General features: G+C 38.0%; 1 protein-coding gene across 3 annotated transcripts in view; it reads left to right on the top strand.

Annotated features, from left to right (window-relative positions):
• RAP1B (RAP1B, member of RAS oncogene family) overlaps window positions 1-20,326 on the top strand; it is a 46,922-nt gene extending 26,596 nt beyond the window's left edge. For 2 of the 3 annotated variants that reach the window (XM_033221334.1, XM_033221335.1), the window contains exons 2-8: window positions 7,328-7,410; window positions 9,020-9,088; window positions 10,632-10,688; window positions 12,824-12,964; window positions 15,572-15,715; window positions 16,336-16,452; window positions 19,012-20,326. In XM_033221334.1, the coding sequence (XP_033077225.1) occupies window positions 7,354-7,410; window positions 9,020-9,088; window positions 10,632-10,688; window positions 12,824-12,964; window positions 15,572-15,715; window positions 16,336-16,422 (555 nt within the window). In that variant the 5' untranslated portion in view covers window positions 7,328-7,353 and the 3' untranslated portion in view covers window positions 16,423-16,452; window positions 19,012-20,326. Of the gene's footprint in view, window positions 1-5,979; window positions 5,997-7,327; window positions 7,411-9,019; window positions 9,089-10,631; window positions 10,689-12,823; window positions 12,965-15,571; window positions 15,716-16,335; window positions 16,453-19,011 lie in introns of those variants that run through there. The other variant, XM_033221336.1, reaches the window with a different exon arrangement.
• The last annotated feature ends 636 nt before the right edge of the window (window positions 20,327-20,962 follow it).

Genomic DNA, 20,962 nt, shown 5'->3' with positions numbered 1-20,962 from the left:
CAGAATTACTATTGCATTCATTATTGTTTTGTGAAAATAATAGTTAATAATTTCTGATTAATGAAATATTATCTTAGATAAATTTACTGAACTTAATGTAGAATATGATTTTTTTTTTTTTTTTTTGAGATGGTGTCTTACTTGTCACCCAGGCTGGAGTGCAGTGGCACAAACATAGCTCACTGAAGCCTTGACCTCCTGGGCTCAAGTGATGCTCCCACCTCAGCCTCCCAAGTAGCTGGGACTTACAGGTGTGTGCCACTACACTTGGCTAATTTTCGTGTTTTTTGTAGAGACGGAGTTTCGCCATGTTGCTCAGGCTGGTCTTGAATTCCTCCTGCGTTAAAGCAGTCTGCTTGTCTCTGTCTCCCAGAGTGCTGGCATTATAGGCATGAGCCACCACCCCCTTCTTCTACTTTCATTTCGTATAGTTACGAAGCAGCCACTGAAACCTGACTCTGGACGATGCCAAAGGAGGTTTTGTTTTCTTGTCTTTCCATGTCTTTGCTGTGGTTTGCTCTGAAACTAGAATTAAACAACTTCTTGAATTGATAAAAAAGAACCAATGCAAGTAAAACTCCAGCCTGTAGAGGAAATGGAAAAAGTTGTAGAAGTAATAATAAGTAAACTACTTTTAAACAAATGAGTAAAGTAGTAGGTATTTTGCAAGAAGTAAATAGCCAAGTGTAAAAGCTGTCAGTTACTTTCATCAATCAGGTTAGTTGTAGTCACGGAAATTTTAGGTGATTATATAAGGAACTCAAATTAGGAATCTTTAAATGTAAATGACCTAATACTAAAAATTACCCCAAAAATATATTCAGATAAATAGCAGAAATATTTATGCATTTGAAAAAATCAGTGCATTCCACAGTTCCTCTGAATCAAAGGTAAAAACAAATCAGTGTAGAAAGTACTTTAAGTTTGAACAGTAGTGGAATTTTTCGTATTTTGATAGCTTTCTTTAGAGATTTAATTGATTTTCTTCATCTGTAATCTTAGATTGTGTTGGAGTGGCAATGTGAATCATGCACAAAGTTTATAATTGTGTATGTGCCTACTTGATATAGAAATTGCACCTTTTTCCTGATGAAGTATCGTATAGTTGCACTGTTGATAACATTAAGTTCATTTTGCATATATGCTACAGCCTTTTCTGTTTAACGGGTTGAGTAAAATGAAGATCCAGGAGTCCCTCATTAGTTGGTATAATTGGTTACTTCATAGACTAAAGATTAATACAAATGTATCACATTTGCAGATTAATTCATACATAGGCATATTATTGTTAACTAGTAATTCTTAACTGTACAGATAGTTTCAAACTGCATCCAGTTTTTACAAATGCTGCTGTTTACAAGGAATACCATAAAGAGAGCACATGTAAATGAACAAAATCCCATCACTTATGCTGGAAATTCAAACTAGAATGTTATACAGTAGACCAATAGCACCATAATTTTAGGCACAGTATTTAGCCAATATCTCTCATTGCTAACAGTTTCATTTAACTTACGTTGCCTTTAATTTCTTGAAGGTTGTTCATTCTAAAATTTCTTTGAGTTTATTTTTCTGATTATAGTTTTTATTTTTCTTCCAAAATCTTTTCACTTTAAATGGTAGTACATGGCAGTAATACCTTTTGATAGTCAGAACTCTTAATAATTTGTAATATCAGGTATTCTGGTATTACTTTGTATCCTCTTTTTGACTTAATCCTTATCTTCTACTGATGTACAAGTAGTTAAAAATGAGCAAGCTTCTCAGAATATAATCATTTGCTTGTGGCACACCAGTTAAAGTACTAACTTAAGTCCTTTGCTACCTTATTTATCTTTTCATTCTAGATAAACTTTGCTTGCTAATTAATGGTAAATATTGCATTGATGTAAATAGGTGTTTAAAATGTCAGCATTTACATTAAGAGTATTTTTCTATAAAGCACTTAAAATATGTTTAATGTTGTAGTTTTCAGTACTTAAGCATCTCTTAGCCCTTATTGAGAAGTGTTTTCTGAGAAGTAATTAAGGCTTAAAGAACAGAATTAAACTTTAATTGATTCTTTTATGCTTACCTGCTTATTTCTTTAAAAAGGTACCCTCACCATTAGTTTATTAATCCAAGAAATACTTTTCTCTTCCAACATCAATGTTTTATAGTTACTCTGTGAGTTGAGTGGCTAAACTTGGTATTTTTGAATTTTCTAAAGTCTGCTTCTTAAAAATACCAGTAATTATCAGCATTCTTATTATAATATTGGAGTAATTATAGAACAACTTCACAATTTCTCTGTTAACTTCAGTTTTTGTTTCATTTGTTTTATATTTTTTTATTTATTAATAATAGAACTGTCAAAAAAATAAGCAAAAGGAAAAGAAAAACAATTCCCTATCCTACTACCTTGTTGTGTATTTTTTTCTTTTTTTTTTTTATTCCAGGGAATTGAAATTTGTTTTCTGTTATACTCGCAAGATTTTTTCAATAATGAGATTCCTCCTAGACTGTCAAAATTGCAGTCTGCATAACTTGAGGTACAATAGATTTCATTAAGACTTCTGTAGTTAATATTAGCGGTCAGAGATAACGCCAATATTACAGGATTTTTGTTTAGTAAAGTGTTTTTTAAATACTTAAAAGAGGGCTATTTCCCAGTCATTATCTCTGAACATTATTAAGTGATTCAAAATACTGATGTATGCACAGCTTTTTGCTTTTTTATATTGATATGGAGGGTTCTTATATGTTTTATTGAGCTATAGATTAAAGAGTCAAGCAGTGGGCGGGGTGTGGTGGCTCATGCCTGTAATCCCAGCACTTTGGGAGGCCGAGGCGGGCAAATCACGAGGTCAGGAGATGGAGACCAACCTGGCTAACACAGTGAAACCCCGTCTCTACTAAAAATAATACATACAAAAAATAAGCCGGGCATGGTGGCGGGCGCCTGTAGTTCCAGCTACTCGGGAGGCTGAAGCAGGAGAATGGTGTGAACCTGGGAGGTGGAGGTTGCATTGAGCTGAGATTGCCCCACTGCACTCCAGCCAGGGTGACAGAGCAAAACTCTGTCTCAAAAAAAAAAAAAAACACACACACACAAAGTCGAGCAGTGATTCTTAACTGAAGGAATAGCAGTTCTCTTTAGTGTATTGAGTGGCAGCTCAAACCATTGACATTACTATTATTTTAAAAGTTACTTTTTTTTTGAGACGGAGTCTTGCTCTGTCGCCCAGGTGGGAGTGCAGTGGTGCGCTCGGTTCACTGCAACCTCCCCCCTCCTAGGTTCAAGCAGTTCTCCTGCCTCAGCCTCCCGAGTAAGTGGGATTACAGGCACGTGCCATCACACCTGGCTACTTTTGTATTTTTAGAGGCTTCACCATGTTGACCAGGCTGGTCTTGAACTTCTGACATCCAGTGATCCGACTGCCTGGGCCTCCCAAAGTGCTGGGATTACAGGCGTGAGCCACCGCGCCCAGCCTGTATTGCAAGGTGTTGTGTCAGTTACTGAAGAATTACTACATTTCTTTCCTTATTCTTTCTTTAATTTATGGAACACATATTTCAGGCACAGTTTCAGGTTCTGGGAATATGGCAGTGAGTAAAACAGACAAAAATCCCTATCCTTATGGAGTTTACATTCTTTTTAATCCATCTCACAACCTTATCATGTAACTGTTACTATCTTAATTTTACCTGGAAGGAAAGTGAGGCTCTGAAAGGTTTCATGATTTGCCCAAGATTATAGAAAACCATGATTTGAAACTTAGGCACCGTTAGCCACTATGCTATGCTGTCAAAATTGTTCCCCCATGGGGTTCTGTCAAAGAGAACAATTAATCTCAATGTTTCAAATAGTAGTTGTCACAAATCTCTTTGAAAATCTGATGTAACTATTCCCATTTTTAATTGTGCATGAAATTTTATGGAATTGACATATTTCAAAATGCTCATTCTTAACCTGAACTAAGGACTTCAGGAAAAGAACACTTGAACAAAAAGGTTATGCCTAGAGATCACAAATACACTACACAGATACAGGTGCTACAACTCTTTCCCAGTCCCTACCAGCACTACAAACCAGTTTCGTTGCTTATTGAGCAGAGTTGTCTTTTCTGCAAAACTAGATGAAACCACACCATCCTAAAAACAGGACAATGGCTGTTGCCAGTCAGTCAGAGTTGGAATTCACAATAAAAATCTGTTTGTTATTTCAGTCTTAAAAAAAGTCTTTTAAACAATGTTTTCAAGACTGGTGTAGTAGAAAGCACAGATTTGAAAAAATATTGATTCAAATCTTGACTATTGTACTTTTGGGGCTTTTTTGTTTTGTTTTGCTCTTTAAGGTAATAAAAATACCCTGATAACATCTCCAACTGGAAACAATCCAAATTTTCATCAGCTGGTGTGAATGGGTAAAGAAAATGTCATGTATTCATATGGTATATTTTAATCAATAATAATAAAAGGAGCAAATTACTGATAGATACAATAATGTGGATTAACCTGACTCATTCTAGCAACAAATAATAATGCTCATTCATGGATAAATGAAGCAGCTGGGAAAACGAGTCCCAGTCATCTCACTAAAGAAGTGTAACTCCTGCGGCCGGGCGCGGTGGCTCAAGCCTGTAATCCCAGCACTTTGGGAGGCCGAGACGGGCGGATCACAAGGTCAGGAGATCGAGACCATCCTGGCTAACACGGTGAAACCCCGTCTCTACTAAAAATACAAAAACTAGCCGGGCGAGGTGGCAGGCGCCTGTAGTCCCAGCTACTCGGGAGGCTGAGGCAGGAGAATGGCATAAACTCGGGAGGCGGAGCTTGCAGTGAGCTGAGATCTGGCCACTGCACTCCAGTCCGGGCGACAGAGCGAGACTCCATCTCAAAAAAAAAAAAAAAAAAAAGTGTAACTCCCACAGCCAACTCAGCCACTTTTGTGAAATAAGAAAATAAGGCATACGTCTCTTAGAGAAAATCACCTCTGATAAATGTATAGTTTTTATATTCAGTATTTTAAAATTGTAGTTTTTATGTTGTTTCGGTCAGTTGTGTTATATTTGGAGGTTTTAGTGAATATATATAGTTGCGCAGTTGCGCATCCATCACTACAACCGGTTTTTGGCATGTTTTGTTTTGTGGTTTTTTTTTTTTTTTTTGAGATGGAGTCCCCCACTCTTGCCAGGGCTAGAGTGCAGTGGCGTGATCTCGGCTTACTGCAACCTCTGCCTCTCAGGTTCACGCGATTCTTCTGCCTCAGCCTCTGGAATAGCTGGGATGACAGGTGCCTGCCACCACGCGCTGCTAATTTTTTGTACTTTTAGTAGAAGTGGGGTTTCACCATATTGTCCAGGCTGGTCGCAAACTCCTGACCTCATGATCTGCCCACCTTGGCCTCCCAAAGTGCTGGGATTACAGGCGTAGTCCAGCCCACTACAACCAGTTTTTAGAACACTTCCATCACCCCCAAAAGGTTTCCTGTGACTATATGTAGTCAGTCCCACTCCCACCCCCAGTGGAGGAAGGGTGGAGAATTGGATGCTCATATTACCCTTGGAGCAGCAATATTGAACAGATTTGGGGTTATTGTACTTCCATTTCTTAGTGAACATGCAACATCAGTTCCTCCTGTGGCTCTGTTTGTACAAGTAGCTTCATCTGTAGGCTTTCATTTCTTCGAAAACAAAGACCCTTTTATTTAGTTTTTTCTAGCTTGTTTGTAAGACTGAAAATCTCAACCATTGTAGATTTTTTCAGATTACCAATTTTCCATTTTAAGTTTCCTATTTCAGACCTGAACCCATACACAAAAAGAAAGGCCATCTCTTTACCTTAGCTATTGGGTGTGTGCCAGAATACTTTTGAAAATGTCCTTAAATCAGTTTTTATTTTGTATCCTGTTAAATCTTTTTTTTTTTTTTTTTGAGACAGAATCTCACTGCGTTCGTTGCCCATGCTGGAGCCCAGTGGCGTGATCTTGGCTCACTGCAACCTCCACCTCCCAGGTTCAAGCAATTTTCATGCCTCAGCGTTGCGAGCAGTTGGGATTACAAGCGTGTGCCACCACACTCAGCTAATTTTTGTCCTTTTTTTTTTTTTTGTAGAAACAGGGTTTTGCAGCTGGGTGTGATGGCTCACACCTGTAATCCCAGCACTTTGGGAGGCCGAGGCGGGTGGATCATGAGGTCAAGAGATCGAGACCATCCTGGCCAACATGGTGAAGTGCCGCCCGCCCCCCCCAAAAAAGAGGGTTTTGCTATGTTGGCCAGGCTGGTCTTGAACTCCTGATATCAAGTGATCCGCCTGCCTCAGTCTCCCAAAGTGCTGGGATTACAGACGTGAGCCACCAGGTCTGGCCAAGTTCTTGATTACCTAAGCTGTCCTGGTCACATTTTCTGCTCTTTTTTGAATTTCCCCAACCTTGCTAGACTGCTGATCTTACAGGATTTTGGGGAATTAGGAAGTTCAGTGGTTGACAGACTTTCAAAGACAGGAGCAGGTTAATGTTAGCTATAGAAGCACTGTCACTCAAATGAGACAGTTGTTGATTGGTTGGCTTTGGAATGTATCTGTTTAACAGGCCATTTTTGATTGCCTGAGTTTCAGAAGTAAGGAACCCTCATTTGTAGGAGCATATCCTCCAAGGCAAATGGTTATTGGTTGATTAAAATCATTTAAACCAGTTATAGTAGCTTTGTTAACCGTGACCCAAAAAACTGTCATTTCTTGATTGGAAGTTTTAAAACCTGTTCTGGTGGCTCCTTTATTTCTATTATTTCATCATACTAAACATTCTAAGTAGGCGTTTTCAGTCTGGGGACTCACATTCAGTTCTGCCTCTGATTCTAGACCATTTTCAGGTTGTCTGTACGTCCCCCACTTTAGGAATAAATATTTGGTCTGCTGCTGCTTCTGCCAACATATTTATATTTACCATTTATGTATGCCAGGGCTTGGCCAGATACGTAAATATTTAGGCTCTGTTGTAACTACTTTGCTGTTACAGCACAGAAGAAACCACAGACAATACACAAATGAGTGGAGGATATAGCTGTGTTTCAGTAAAACTTGATGTAACGAAACAGGTAATAGGTTAGATTTCTTGTCAGACCTGTGCTCTTATCTTGGATTGGGCTGAAAGTCATGTCTGTAATTCTGTAGATTTCTTCTACCTCTGAGCATCTTTTAGTAAGTCTGCTTATAGAGTGCTCCATATTTGTGTTGTATAGTAATCATTTTAAATAAATCTATTTTCCTGAATGTTTTATTTCTGTGAAAAGCACAGGAATACAAAACTTTACTTAGAATTCTTTTTTTTTTTTTTTTCTTTAATAAGGTACTAGATTTTGACAAGCCTGCATCATGCGTGAGTATAAGCTAGTCGTTCTTGGCTCAGGAGGCGTTGGAAAGTCTGCTTTGGTAAGTCATTCTTACTTTACTTAAGCCTTTCACTCCAAGATGTTATTTTTCTGTTGAGTTTTAGGTTTTGATAAGTCTTTGTTAAGATAAAATCCCTTAATGACTTTAGAAGCAATGTAATATTTTTCTTGTAATTTTACTCAACTTTTAATTATATGTGGGTGGATCATATTCTCTCTGGAACATTGACTCCAGAATGACTTGAATTATACTGGAATACAATTTGAGCTAAGCACAGAGATTGAGAGCATACAAATATGTGTCTTTTTGCATTTGCATTTCAGAGCCAGGTAGGAATAAGTTTTGGTCTTTTTAATTTTTATTTTTTTTCAGACAGGGTCTCACTCTGTTGCCCAGGCTAGGGCTCAAGTGATCTCAGCCTCCTGAATGCTTGGGACTAGAGGCATGTGCCATCATGCCAGACTAATTTTTAAAGTTTTTTGTAGAGATGGTGTCTTGCTGTATTGCTCAGGCTGGTCTTAAACTCCTGGCCTCAAGTAATCCACCTTTGCCTCCCAAAGTGCTGGAATTACAGGCATAAATCACCATGTCTGGCTTGCTCTTTCTTCTTATAAATAGTCTTACCCCATACATTTTATGTTAGAAAATATCAAAGCTTATAAAAAGTCTTCTTCAAATATTAGACTGTCCAGTTTTACATTATTTTAATGGCCATGTTTTCTGCATCAAGGAATGGTGTAGCAAGAATAACTTGGTAATGAGGGTTAGGAAAGGGGGAAAACGTAGGGAAAATAATTTGATGAATAGTTCAGAGCTTAGCAAAGCCTCACAAGCAAATAGATTGACCTTCTGCCTCACTCATAAGATAAACCGTCTTGGCCACTTAGAAAAGCCACCTAGCTGAGAATTTACATGGCTTGGAACAAACTGAGAAGTATATATGATGTGAAATGAACTGCTTTTTCAATTTGTATCCAAAGTGATGGGGAGGTCAGTTGATTGTGCATGTATGTGTGTATACATAACAATTAGTCAATTTCTAATTTAAAAATCAAATTTAAGCTCTTAAGACTGAAACAACACTGGCATGGTGGCTCACACCTGTAATCCCAACACTTTCAGAGGCCGAGGCAGGCAGATTACCTGAGGTCAGGAGTTCTAAAGCAGCCTGGCCAATATAGTGAAACCCCATCTCCACTAAAAATACAAAAATTAGCCAGATGTGGTGGTGCATGCCTGTAATCCCAGCTACTTGGGAGGCTGATGTGGGAGAATGGCCTGAACCCAGGAGGCAGAGGTTGCAGTGAGCCAAGATTGTGTCACTGCACTCCAGCGTGGGAGACAGAGCAAGACTGTGTCTCAAAGAAAAAAAATAAAAGACTGAAACAAGAGACATTTAAAATTTTTAAATATATGATCTCTAAATTTAGAATTACCCAATAAGGAGCATAGTGATTATTTATTTAAAAATAAAAAAGAAAACAGCTTTCTGAGGTAATTTTCTTACCAAATGTATACATTCACATGTAGTATTGGCTGTGGTTTTTTTCACCGATGGTGTAACTCCCTGTGTGAAATCAGTTTACCATTTAAAGATTGAATGTACTCTTTTCTTTAGAAGTATAATGGTTTCTTAATTTTTTTTCAGACTGTACAGTTTGTTCAAGGAATTTTTGTAGAAAAATACGATCCTACGATAGAAGATTCTTATAGAAAGGTATATATTACTTTGGAAGGCCTTTTGCTTTTGATTTTAATATAAATATTTTAGCTGTATAATTATTGAATGTTTTATACAAAGTAGGATGGAGGCAGAGTTAATTTATAAAATTAGTGGGAAAAGTTTACAATTACTTTCTGGCATTGCATATTTACCAGTTTAAGAGGATCATAAACCCTCATACTCTCACGTATTCACAAAATTTTAAGTTTATCCTGACCCTAAAGTTGTAATTTGACACACAAACTTTAAAGCAGGCCATCCATTTCAAGTAGTAGCCCCATGTTACTTCCTATTCCCTACCTAGCAAGACTGATTACTCTCAGGCTCCCTTCTTTTTAACCTAGAAATAGGTGGACACAAGTCTTCCTAAGCTTTCTACTTACTAACCTCTTGAGAAAGTGCCACCACTCACAATACAGGTTGAATATCCCTTATCCGAAATACCTGGGACCAGAAGTGTTTTCAGATTTCAGATTATTTTCTGATTTTAAAATATTTGTATATACATAATGAAATAGAATGGGACCCATGTCTAAACAATTCATGGTTTCATATACACCTTATACACATAATCTTATGTAATATTTTTAATATTCTTATGCATGAAGCAAAGTTTTGGCTGCATTTTGACTGTGACTGGTCACGTGAGCTCATTTGTGGAATTTTCCACTTGTAGCGTGATGTTCCACACATGGCTTAAAAAGTTTTGGATTTGGAACATTGCAATTTTTGGATTTTTAGATTAGGAATGCTCAGCCTATAGTAAGGTGAATTCCTGTGTCCACTAACATTATGTGACAATAAAACAATGTGTAGACATTTTTAACATAGTAGGGAAAGAGGTATTTCCCAGCTTTTATAAAGCAACTAACCTGGCCCTGCTGTTGTACAAATACTGTGTTTCCGTTCCTCCCTCTATGTCCACAGTCTACCAAAAAAACTGGAAACTTTTTTGCACCCCAGCTGTGAGACAGTCATACTCTTTTCTTTCTACATCTAATTCTAAATACCTATTTTCCCTAGGAAATATTAGATGGAAAGGGGTAACAGGGATATATGTGCAATTTATTTAATAGCTGTGGCTCTGCTTCCTTAATACCAGAAATCTTGTTCCAGTATGGTGAGGGCATATAGTTACCTAGAGAAATGAGGTATATCGAAAGTATCATGGGAGAATTGAGATAGACAGAATTACTTATGATATTGTTGGAACTGTTGCTGGTTTTGTTTATTTATTTGAGCTATTTTGAAACTATTTTTTCTCTAGAATTAAGTGCTGAGAGATCATATTGAGACTGGATCTTGTAGGTTTCCCTGTGCTGACTTGAGAACATGTGGCTTTTGAACCCGATTACAATTTGGGAGTCTTTGAATCTTGATTACTTAGCTATTTTTCCTCCTGCTTTGTTGAAGTATGCTTGATATTATTTGTAAAGTTGTTATAATCTGTGTATCTTATTTTTGATATATTAGCTTTTTTGTGTATATTAAGGTCTTACATTTAAAAAATGAACATGTATTTTAATTTTTCTGCCAGCAAGTTGAAGTAGATGCACAACAGTGTATGCTTGAAATCTTGGATACTGCAGGAACGGTAGGTAAAACTAAATACCAAAGTATATGCACCGTTTGTACAGTATTGACTTCATAAACGCTAGTACTCTATAGACAAATATTAGTTAAGCTTATTTAAAAGTACTGCTTGCAGCTGGTCGTAGTGGCTCACACCTCTGATCCCAGCACTTTGGGACACCAGGGTTGCCAGATCACTTGAGGTCAGGAGTTCGAGACCAGCCTGGCCAACATGGCTAAACCCCGTCTTTACTAAAAATATAAAGATCAGCCGGGCATGGTGGAACATTCCTGTAATCCCAGCTACTCAGGAGGCTGAGGCAGGAGAATCTCTTGAACCCAGGAGACAAGAGGTTGCAGTGAGCCAAGACTGTGGAGACTGTGCCACTGCACTCCAGCCTGGGACAGAGCAAGACTGTGTCTCAAAAAAAAAATAAGAGGACTAGTTGCTAAACTTTAAATCTTTTTGTTGTTGTTGTTGTTCTGTTGAATCCTTAGTTTTATATTGGCCGGGTGCAGTAGCTCACGCCTGTAATCCCAGCACTTTGGGAGGCCAAGGTGGGTGGATCACTAAGGTGAGGAGTTCGAGACCAGCCTGGCCAACACAGTGAAACCCCATATCTACTAAAAATATAAAAAAATTTGCCGGGTGTGGTGGTACACACCTGTAATCCCAGTTACTCGGGAGGCTGAGGCAGGAGAATAGCTTGAACCCAGGAGACGGAGGTTACAGTAAGCCAAGATCGCGCCACTGCAGTGGGCAGCCTGGGCAACAAAGCAAGACTCCGTCTCAAAAACAAAACAAAAAAAAGTATATTGCACTTTTTGTAATTGCAGTGGGTCATTTAAAAGTTTAGAAAATGTGTTAGAAGGAAAATTTTCAGTCTCACTAGTACTTTTAAAACAATATATTACCATATTTCAAATAATACAGGCATACATTCATTCCTCAGCAGCTGTGTGAAATATTTTGATTGAGGCTTGGTGCGATGGCTCACGCCTTGTAATCCCAGCACTTTGGGAAGCCAAAGTGGGCGGATCACCTGAGGTCAGGAGTTCCAAGACCAGCCTGGCCAGCATGGTGAAACCCCGTCTCTATTAAAATACAAAAATTAGCCAGATGCAGTGGCAGGCGCCTGTAGTCCCAGCTACTCGGGAGGCTGAGGCAGGAGAATCACTTGAACCCTGGAGGGTAGAGGTTGCTTGCAGTGAGCTGATAACGCACCACTGCACTCCAGCTTGGGTGACAGAGCAAGTCTCCATCTCAAAAGAAAAAGAAATATTTTGATTGGTATCTGTTCTCCTTCAAGGTATTTATAGACAAACTAAATTTGTAGGTATGTGAAGAGGAAGGGAAGATTTGTTCTTGGTGTATGGTATTCATTCAGCTAATGTTTGAATACCTGATACACGTCAGGCACTGTGTTCTTACCTTCGAATGCTCTCAGTCTAGCGAAGAAAAAGTAGTATGGGAAAATGGGATGGTCTAGATCGTGCTGATGGAGCTCTATAGAACTACAGCATTTGAGTCATAGCTGTATAGATTAACTTGGCTGATACAGTTGGGGTGCTCTTACACATTATGATGTATTTTAAAAGCTGCCTTTAGTAACTTTTGGGGATGGGATATTTCTGTTCCATTTGAGTATATTTTTTATATATAAATCTACTTTGGTGTATGATGTTTAAATAAGAAACCTATGTCTGGCCGGGTGTGATGGCTCACGCCTGTAATCCTAGCACTTTGGGAGGCCGAGATGGGCAGATCATGAGGTCAGGAGATGGAGACCATCCTGGCCAATATGGTGAAACCCCGTCTCTACCAAAATACAATAGCCGGGTGTGGTGGCACCCACCTATAGTCCCAGCTACTCGAGAGGCTGAGGCAGGGGAATCACTTGAACCCGGGAGGCAGAGGTTGCAGTGAGCTGAGATCGCGCCACTGCACTCCAGCCTGGTGACAGAGCAAGACTCCATCTCAAAAAACAGGAACTAAAATGCCAATTTTTCAAATAGTATCTTGTCATAGATTGTAATTTTAACAAAGTTACATAATACTACAATATTCTTCATTGAGCTGTAATTATAGACTTCGAAATTGTAAAAATAACTGTCAAAACATTCTTGTTTTTTAACGTTCCTTTCTTTCTATTGTAGGAACAATTTACAGCAATGAGGGATTTGTACATGAAAAATGGACAAGGATTTGCATTAGTTTATTCCATCACAGCACAGTCCACATTTAACGATTTACAAGACCTGAGAGAACAGATTCTTCGAGTTAAAGACACTGATGATGTAAGCTGACTTCCTAATAAATATATTTTATTTCAAAACTCTGATTATAATTGTATAAGTCTAAATTTAAATTCATTTTAAAGCTCATGTATTTTGGTGGGGAGGGCGTGTTGGTTTTTGTATACTTTTTCCTTGAATGCAAAGGAAATTTTGCAAAAATACCCATACATGTTTTCAAATATATATCATGTGGAAAGTGAGAAATTTCCTTCTTTGCCATTATCCTGTGAAAATTAAATGTTACACCCTTCCTTTTTTTTTTTTTTTTAAATTTTTCTTTGAGACATAGTCTCGCTCTGTCGCCCAGGCTGGAGTGCGGTGGCGTGATAGGTCCGCCTTCCGGGTTCCCGCCATTCTGCTGCCACAGCCTCCTGGGAGTAGTTGGGACTACAGGCACCCGCCACCATGCCCGGCTAAGTTTTTGTATTTTTAGTAGAGGCGGGGTTTCACCATGTTAGCCAGGATGGTCTCGATCTCCTGACGTTGTGATCCACCCGCCTCAGCCTCCCAAAGTGCTGGGATTACAGGCATGATCCACTGTCCCCAGCCTTTTTTTTATTTTTATTTTTTGAGACAGAGTTTCACTCTGTCACCAGGCTGGAGTGCAGTGGCGCAATCTGGGCTCACTGCATCATCCACCTTACTGGGTTCAAGCAGTTCTCCTGCCTCAGCCTCCTGAGTAGCTGGGATGAAGGCGCATGCCATCATACCTGGCTAATTTTTGTGTTTTTAGTAGAGACGGGGTTTCACCATGTTGGTCAGGATGGTCTCCTGACCTCAGGTGATCCACCCACCTCGGCCTCCCAAAGTGCTGGGATTACAGGCATGAGCCACTGTGCCCGGCCAATAATAATAGTTTTTAAAGAAAGGCAACAAATACATTAGATTCTAACATTATTAATTTAGGTGCCCCTTCAGAGTCTACCATAATGGAGTTTAATTCCTCATCACACTAAATACAGCAGTGGTTCTCAAAATCGATTTTGCATCAGAATCACCTGTAGGACCAGTTAAAACATTGCTGGGCTGAGATCTCAGAACTTCTGATTCAGTAGGTCATTGCATTTTTAACAAGTTTCAGGGTGGTGTTGGTGATGCTGATCTGGATACCGTAAGAACTAGGTTGGGCATGGTAGCTCACACCTCTAATCCCAGCACTTTGGGAGGCAAAGGCGGGTAGATCCCCTGAGCTCAGGAGTTCAAGACCTCCCTGGGCAACACAGCAAGACCCCACCTCTACCAGAAATAAAAAAAAAAAAAAAATTAGCCAGCGTGGTGGCGCGTGACTGTGGTCCCAGCTACTTGGGAGGCTGAGATGGGACAGTTGCTTAAGCCTGGGAGGTGGAGGTTGGCAGTGAGCCGAGATCACATCACTGCACTCCAACCAGGGTGACAGAGTGAGACCCTGTCTCAAAATAAATAAATAAGACTCGTTGTACTGCAGTTTAATTATAGCAAATATTGTGAGAGCTGGGAGACACCCATGGTAAATACTGTTCTTTTCTGGACTTCTGAAACAAGGGAATTTGGGGGGACCCTACATAATTACAGCAACCTCAGGGAACATTTTTTAATTTGTAAATCCATTTAATAAGTGGTCTTGATGTTTAGTAAATTAAGTTTGAGTGGGTTTTTTTGTTTTGTTTTGTTTTGTTTTGAGACGGAGTCTTGCCCTGTCGCCCAGGCTGGAGTGCAATGGCACGATCTCGGCTCACTGCAACCTCTGCCTCCCAAGTTCAAGCAATTCTCCTGTGTCAGCCTCCCAAGTAGCTGAGATTACAGACGTGTGCCACCACACCCGGCTAATTTTTGTATTTTTAGTAGAGACAGGGTTTCGCCCTGTTGGCCCGGCTGGTCTCCAGCTCCTGACCTCAGGTGATCCACCCGCCTCAGCCTCCCAGAGTGCTGGGATTATAAGCGTGAGCCACTGTGTCCGGCCTTGATTGGGTTTTTTAATACAAGACTTTGAGAAATTAAAAATTCTGCTTTGGGGGCCTTCCAAATTTCTCCTTTTCGTGTTGTGCAACTGAGAATGCTGAGTTTAATAAATGCACGTCAGGAAACCAGAAAACTTGAAGTTGATTCACACCCTTTAGAGAAACATTTTAAAATGCTGAAATATATTGGATTTTCACAGTAACACCCTTTTGTACTTCCTTTTTAAAAGTTTATGTTTTGCTTACTATAATTAGTTGTAAGTCCATTATGATAAAATTTTAAGGATTTTCCCCCATCTCTCATAACAGGATCATAGCTTTTCTCAAAATTTTATGTAAAAGTGTCTTATTTATGTCTACATTGACTAGGTTGTGTTCTTTTTACTTAACATATGAGAGTTTTCTTTCTTTCTCTCTTTTCTTCCCTTTGGAGTTACCGTTTGACATCTCCATGGAAAGAGAAGGCAGTGGAGATAATTAACATCAAAGTTACTACTTATGTTTATGTTACAGATTAAATTAAGGCTGTAAATTTTATTATACATTATTAATTTTTTTCTGTGGCATTATATGAAAAGTAATTCTTAGATTTGACTCTTAGAATTCTTTTTATATCAATTCATATAGCATATTTACTTATTTATTTTTACTCTCACAAATGTATTTTTAGGTTCCAATGATTCTTGTTGGTAATAAGTGTGACTTGGAAGATGAAAGAGTTGTAGGAAAGGAACAAGGTCAAAATCTAGCAAGACAATGGAACAACTGTGCATTCTTAGAATCTTCTGCAAAATCAAAAATAAATGTTAATGAGGTATGGTCAAATATACTTACAGTGGCTCTTTATTTGAAGTACAACATTGAAGATGAACAGAAAATGTCTTAATCCCAACTTAATATGTACTCAGGGTACATAATGATGTTACAGGACAAAAAAAAAAAACACCTCTTATGTTAAATGTATCCATGTAGTATGTAAACAACAATACTATTTCAGTCTCTATTAAATATTTGTACATTGATATGTACCATGAAAAAGAAGACTGGACAGAAAATACAGGGATAGGGAAGACAGATTAAGACTTCAGGTATATGAAGGATGTTATGAAAAAAATAGAGACTAAAATGCCAGAAGGCATGCATGGTTCTTGAAAGGCTCCAAGTCATGTTGTAGAGCAAAAACTTACAGTTTTTAAAAGGATTTTTTCATTGTGTGATGGTTTCAATTAAGTATTTTAAGGAGCACAATATTAATACTCCCCCAAAAATTTGAGCTTGGCAGTTATAACACCTGATTTTATTCTCATTCCTTAGCTGAACAATTCTGGGGATTAATTTATATCCATAGAAATTTCTGTTTTTTTCAATTTACTGTTTTAATTTTGGTGGGGAGGTGTTCCTCCTGTAAATTAAAACAAATTAATGTATTTGCAGATCTTTTATGACCTAGTGCGACAAATTAACAGAAAAACTCCAGTGCCTGGGAAGGCTCGCAAAAAGTCATCATGTCAGCTGCTTTAATATACTAAATGCATTGTAGCTCTGAGCCAGGTATGTTCACTTATCTTACCTCTAACTTTTAATCACTCAACCTTATTAAGGGCACTCTGTCATGAAAGCAAGTATAGAATTCTTTTTGTTGGTTCTGAAAAATAAATGGTTTATTTTTATAAGATATCCATGAGTTAGTATGCTATCTTATTAATTAAAATAATTATTTACCTATCATCATGAGTAAAGTATTCTTTTTTGTTGTTGTTTTTGAGATGGAGTTTCACTCTGTCACCCAGGCTGGAGTGCAGTGGAACAATCTCAGCTCACTACAACCTCCGCCTCACAGGTTCAAGCAATTCTTCTGCCTCAGCCTCCCAAGTAGCTGGGATCACAGGCATGTGCCACCATGCCTGGCTAATTTTTGTATTTTTAGTAGAGACGGGGTTTCTCCGTGTTGGTCAGGCTAGTCTCGAACTCCTGACCTCAAGTGATCCACCCACCTTGGCCTCCCAAAGTGCTGGGATTACAGGCATGAGCCACCACACCTGACTAAGTGAATATTCTAAATAAGTTCATTCTGTATACTGGTTGGTGCTAGCAATACAGTGGTGAACAAGACCAGCCTTCTCTCCTTGACTTAATTACTTTAAGCTAATTCAGGTATACTGAATGAGAAAGACAGTTAATTGAAAAACATAAATTCTGTATTAAGATAAATACAGGGTGGTGTTGCTAATAAAAATCCCTAACATGGCCAGGTACAGTGGTTCATGCCTATATTCCTAGAACTTTGGGAGGCTGAGGCAGGATTGCTAGAGACAAGGAGTCAAAGATCAGTTTGGGTAACATAGCTAGACCCCATCCTTAATTTTATTTATTTATTTATATGTATTTATTTATTTTTGAGAAAGAGTCTTGCTCTGTCGCCATGCTGGAGTGCAGTGGTGCAATCTCGGCTCACTGCAACTTCTGCCTCCTGGGTTCAAGCAGTTCTCCTGCCTCAGCCTCCTGAGTGGCTGGGATTACAGGCATGTGCCACCATGCCCGGCTAATTTTTGTGTATTTTTAGTAGAGATGGTGTTTAACCATTGTTGGCCAGGATGGTCTCAATCTCTTGATCTGCCCACCTTGGCCTCCCAAAGTGCTGGGATTACAGGTGTGAGCCAGCATGCCCAGCCAACCCCATCCCTAAAACACACACACACACCCCATCCCCACCCCTGAGATGTTCATCATGCGCCAGTCACTTTTTTTTTCCCCTTCAACTTTTAAGTTCCAGGGTACATGTGCAGGATGTGCAGGTTTGTTCCATAGGAAAACGTGTACCATGGGGGTTTGCTGCACAGATCTCTCTCATTGCCTGGCACATACTTAACACTCAACTATTAGCTGCTGTTTGCCAGTGATAATGGTTTCCTCTTCAACTGTCATTAAACTGTCTATTGTTAAACTGTTTATTTATTCTTAAGAACCTTTGATATTCCTGACTCTTGTTTCTTCCTATGTTAATTGACTCAGTGCTGCCATAGCACTCTGATTCTGTATCTTTTTAGAGTTTTTATTCCCACGTTCCGTCTAGGGCTTTCTGTTTAGTGATATATCATCTCATTCTGATATCCTGTAATTCCTGACCACGTGCCCATTCTTAGCAGCACACATGTGCTTGAGCTCACACACTTCCATCTGTCTTTTTTAATTTGCAAGTCTGCTAGGATTTAGAAAACTTGATTGCAAACCTCATTCAGACTCAGAATGAGGACCTAAAGTTCTAGGCATTTGTGAAAATTATTTCAGCAGCCACGTCTATATTCACAACTCTTCAGAGCTTGTAACAAGTGTGATCACCAGGTAAATAAAATAGGAAACATTTTTTTAGTGCAGGCATGTATGTAGAAAATTATTCAAAGTACATATGTAACAGTTCTAAGTTTACTTTTTTAAAAACTTTACATGTGATTTTAGTATAATACCAGCTTTTTCTGACATCAGTCTTAATAGAATGTTTAAATGTGGAATTAGAAAGTATATAATGTGATTGTAAATCTGTAAAACACCATCATGAAATAAATTCTATTTGTCTGCTTCTCTGAACGAGCTTTTTAGCCACTCTCATTGAAAGAGTAAGGAAGAACTTGATTATCTGATACTAGAAAGAAACTGGTTAGATGTGCATTCTATACTTATGATCTAATTCTAGGATTACACTACGATTGTGTAAACACAGGATCACTCATTTTGTTAATATTGCTGTCTGACTTTTTAATCCTAATTCTAGTAAGGTTGACTTGACTAACCATTTTAGTGTGATTTTTTTCCTTTTTAATCCTTGGAAGGTAATGCACAAAAATGTGCACAAAGGTACTTTCCCTTTCTGTTCCTAAGATTTGCATTTAACTGACTTTCAAGAGGGCAACAGAATAGACTTCATCTTTTTGGAATGAAAAGATGAAAAGGTCTGCCATTAATTGTGATACGTTGCCACTAATGTAATGCCTAGAACAAGAGCCTAGATTATATTCATTTCTAACACTTTTAAGACTGTTTTCTTAACTGTTTCCTTTTGGGTCTTTTCTTTTTCCAGCCCATGTTTGTAATTAATTTTTTTCCTTTTGACAGGTCTGAAGAACTGTTGCCCAATTCAACAGTGCCAGCATTCCAACTTTGTTAAACCTACCAACATCTTAAATGGACTTTCCTGTGGTGGTACCCTTTAAGAGGCGGATGAAAGCTACTATATCAGTTTGCACATTCTAATCACTTTCCAGTATCACAAGAGAGATTTTTACTTATATAATAGTCCTAGAGTACGCAGCTGGTAAAACCAGAGGCTACATCCAGTATTACTGCTAAGAGACATTCTTCATCCACCAATGTTGTACATGTATGAAAATGGTGTACTGTATACTTTAACATGCCCCATACTTTGTATTGGAGAGTACAATAATGTAAATCCTAAAAGCACCACTATTTTAGCATAATAAAAGAAAGTCCAAAGAGCTCCTATATAGACTACTCCAGATAACTTCGCTTCTTTGATACTTGTAGCTTATTGTAATTTTTTTTAAGAAATTCAAGGTCATTATTATTGTACAAAATAAGCGCTTTGATTAACACAGCTATATAGTTTTTTTAATTTTTAAAAAACCTGTGGAGACAGTGATCTTGTCTTTAAAATATGATAGTCCTTTCAGTATAATGTCTTAGATTAAAGACGTTGCCTTTAATATCTGTTGGGAAGGAAATGTCCAGACTTTTCAAATCTCTTATTATATGTTTCCTTTTTTTGTTTACATAGGGAACAATGTTTATAGTCGTGTGTACAGTGGGGGTCTACAACAAGAAGTGTATATTTTCAAACAATTTTTTAATGATTTAACAATTTTTGTAAATCATTTTCAGGCTTCTGCAGCTGTAGATTCTCACTGTGAATCCCTTGCTTGCTCATGCATAAGTGTATTTGCAATACCAAATATACAGGTTTAGTATTTTTGCCTGTTAGTGATCGTTTCACATGTGTAACGTTTTGGTTGAGATGTTAAATGGTGGACGAGTACTGTGGATGTGAATGTGGGAAGTAATTTTAATCATATGTAATTGGTCACAAGGCCTAATTTGCAGTAACTATTGCTGTTTTATTTAACAATGCCTTGTTGCTTTGTATGCATTAATGTTTGGATGTAAAGATTGTGTGTCTATCCAACAGGGAGCCACAGTATTTAAATTGACCAACCTAATGTTACAACTACTTTGAGGTGGCCAAATGTAAACTAAAAGCCTTAATTAAAGTGGTGCAATTTTGTATAACTTAGCATCAGTAGTTCAATAAATTTGGATTGCCATGCAAGGGCTTGCATTATAATTACTTGCCACTTGAATGTGTTTTGTGTAATGTTTTAACAGTGCTAGTAAATAAATATGGGTTTACCCTGGTTTTAATTGTAATAGGTGCATTTTACACAGCGTGGTTTCATAATTTAACATTTGGGCAAACCAGACTCATTAATTACAGGAATAAGTAAGCAGGGGGTTTTCTGGTATTGTTCGAATATCCACATAACCACCTTTTGAACTTTCCCTTGAGAAATAATTTTGTAAATCAAGTAGGATTACTTATGAACAGAGCCTTTGGGTATGTTCAGTAGCTCTTTGAGGAGGTGGGTAAAAACGATTTATAATACTTTGATGGATGTTATACTATGAATTTTTTAAAATATAGGATGAAGTTAGAATATTGTTATAAAAATCTTTGAGTGATGTGGATTAAACACTTTAGAGAATCGATATTTTTCTTAAATATGCTATAATTGAATTCTGTAAGAACTGAATTCTTACAGAATTATTTTAAAAATGTAAAAAAAAAAATCGTAAAGAAGCTCTTCACACAAACTTTTTCAAAGTATTTTCCAGCTACTGGAGCAATTAATTAGTGATAATATCTAATAGAGGGGTATCTGCTAATCCCCTAAATACACACTGTTTGAATGATACATTTTTAAAGGCTTTCATGTTAAGAAAAAAGTCTGATTCTTTACAAAAGAGACTTGTTTTGACAGAACTGGTTTTATTT

The sequence above is a fragment of the Trachypithecus francoisi genome, unplaced genomic scaffold (genome assembly GCF_009764315.1).
Source record: "Trachypithecus francoisi isolate TF-2019V2 unplaced genomic scaffold, Tfra_2.0 Lachesis_group11, whole genome shotgun sequence".
In the NCBI taxonomy this organism is placed as follows: domain Eukaryota; kingdom Metazoa; phylum Chordata; class Mammalia; order Primates; family Cercopithecidae; genus Trachypithecus; species Trachypithecus francoisi.
Note: the sequence above shows the minus strand (reverse complement) of the source record. Positions and strands in the feature narration are given on the sequence as shown.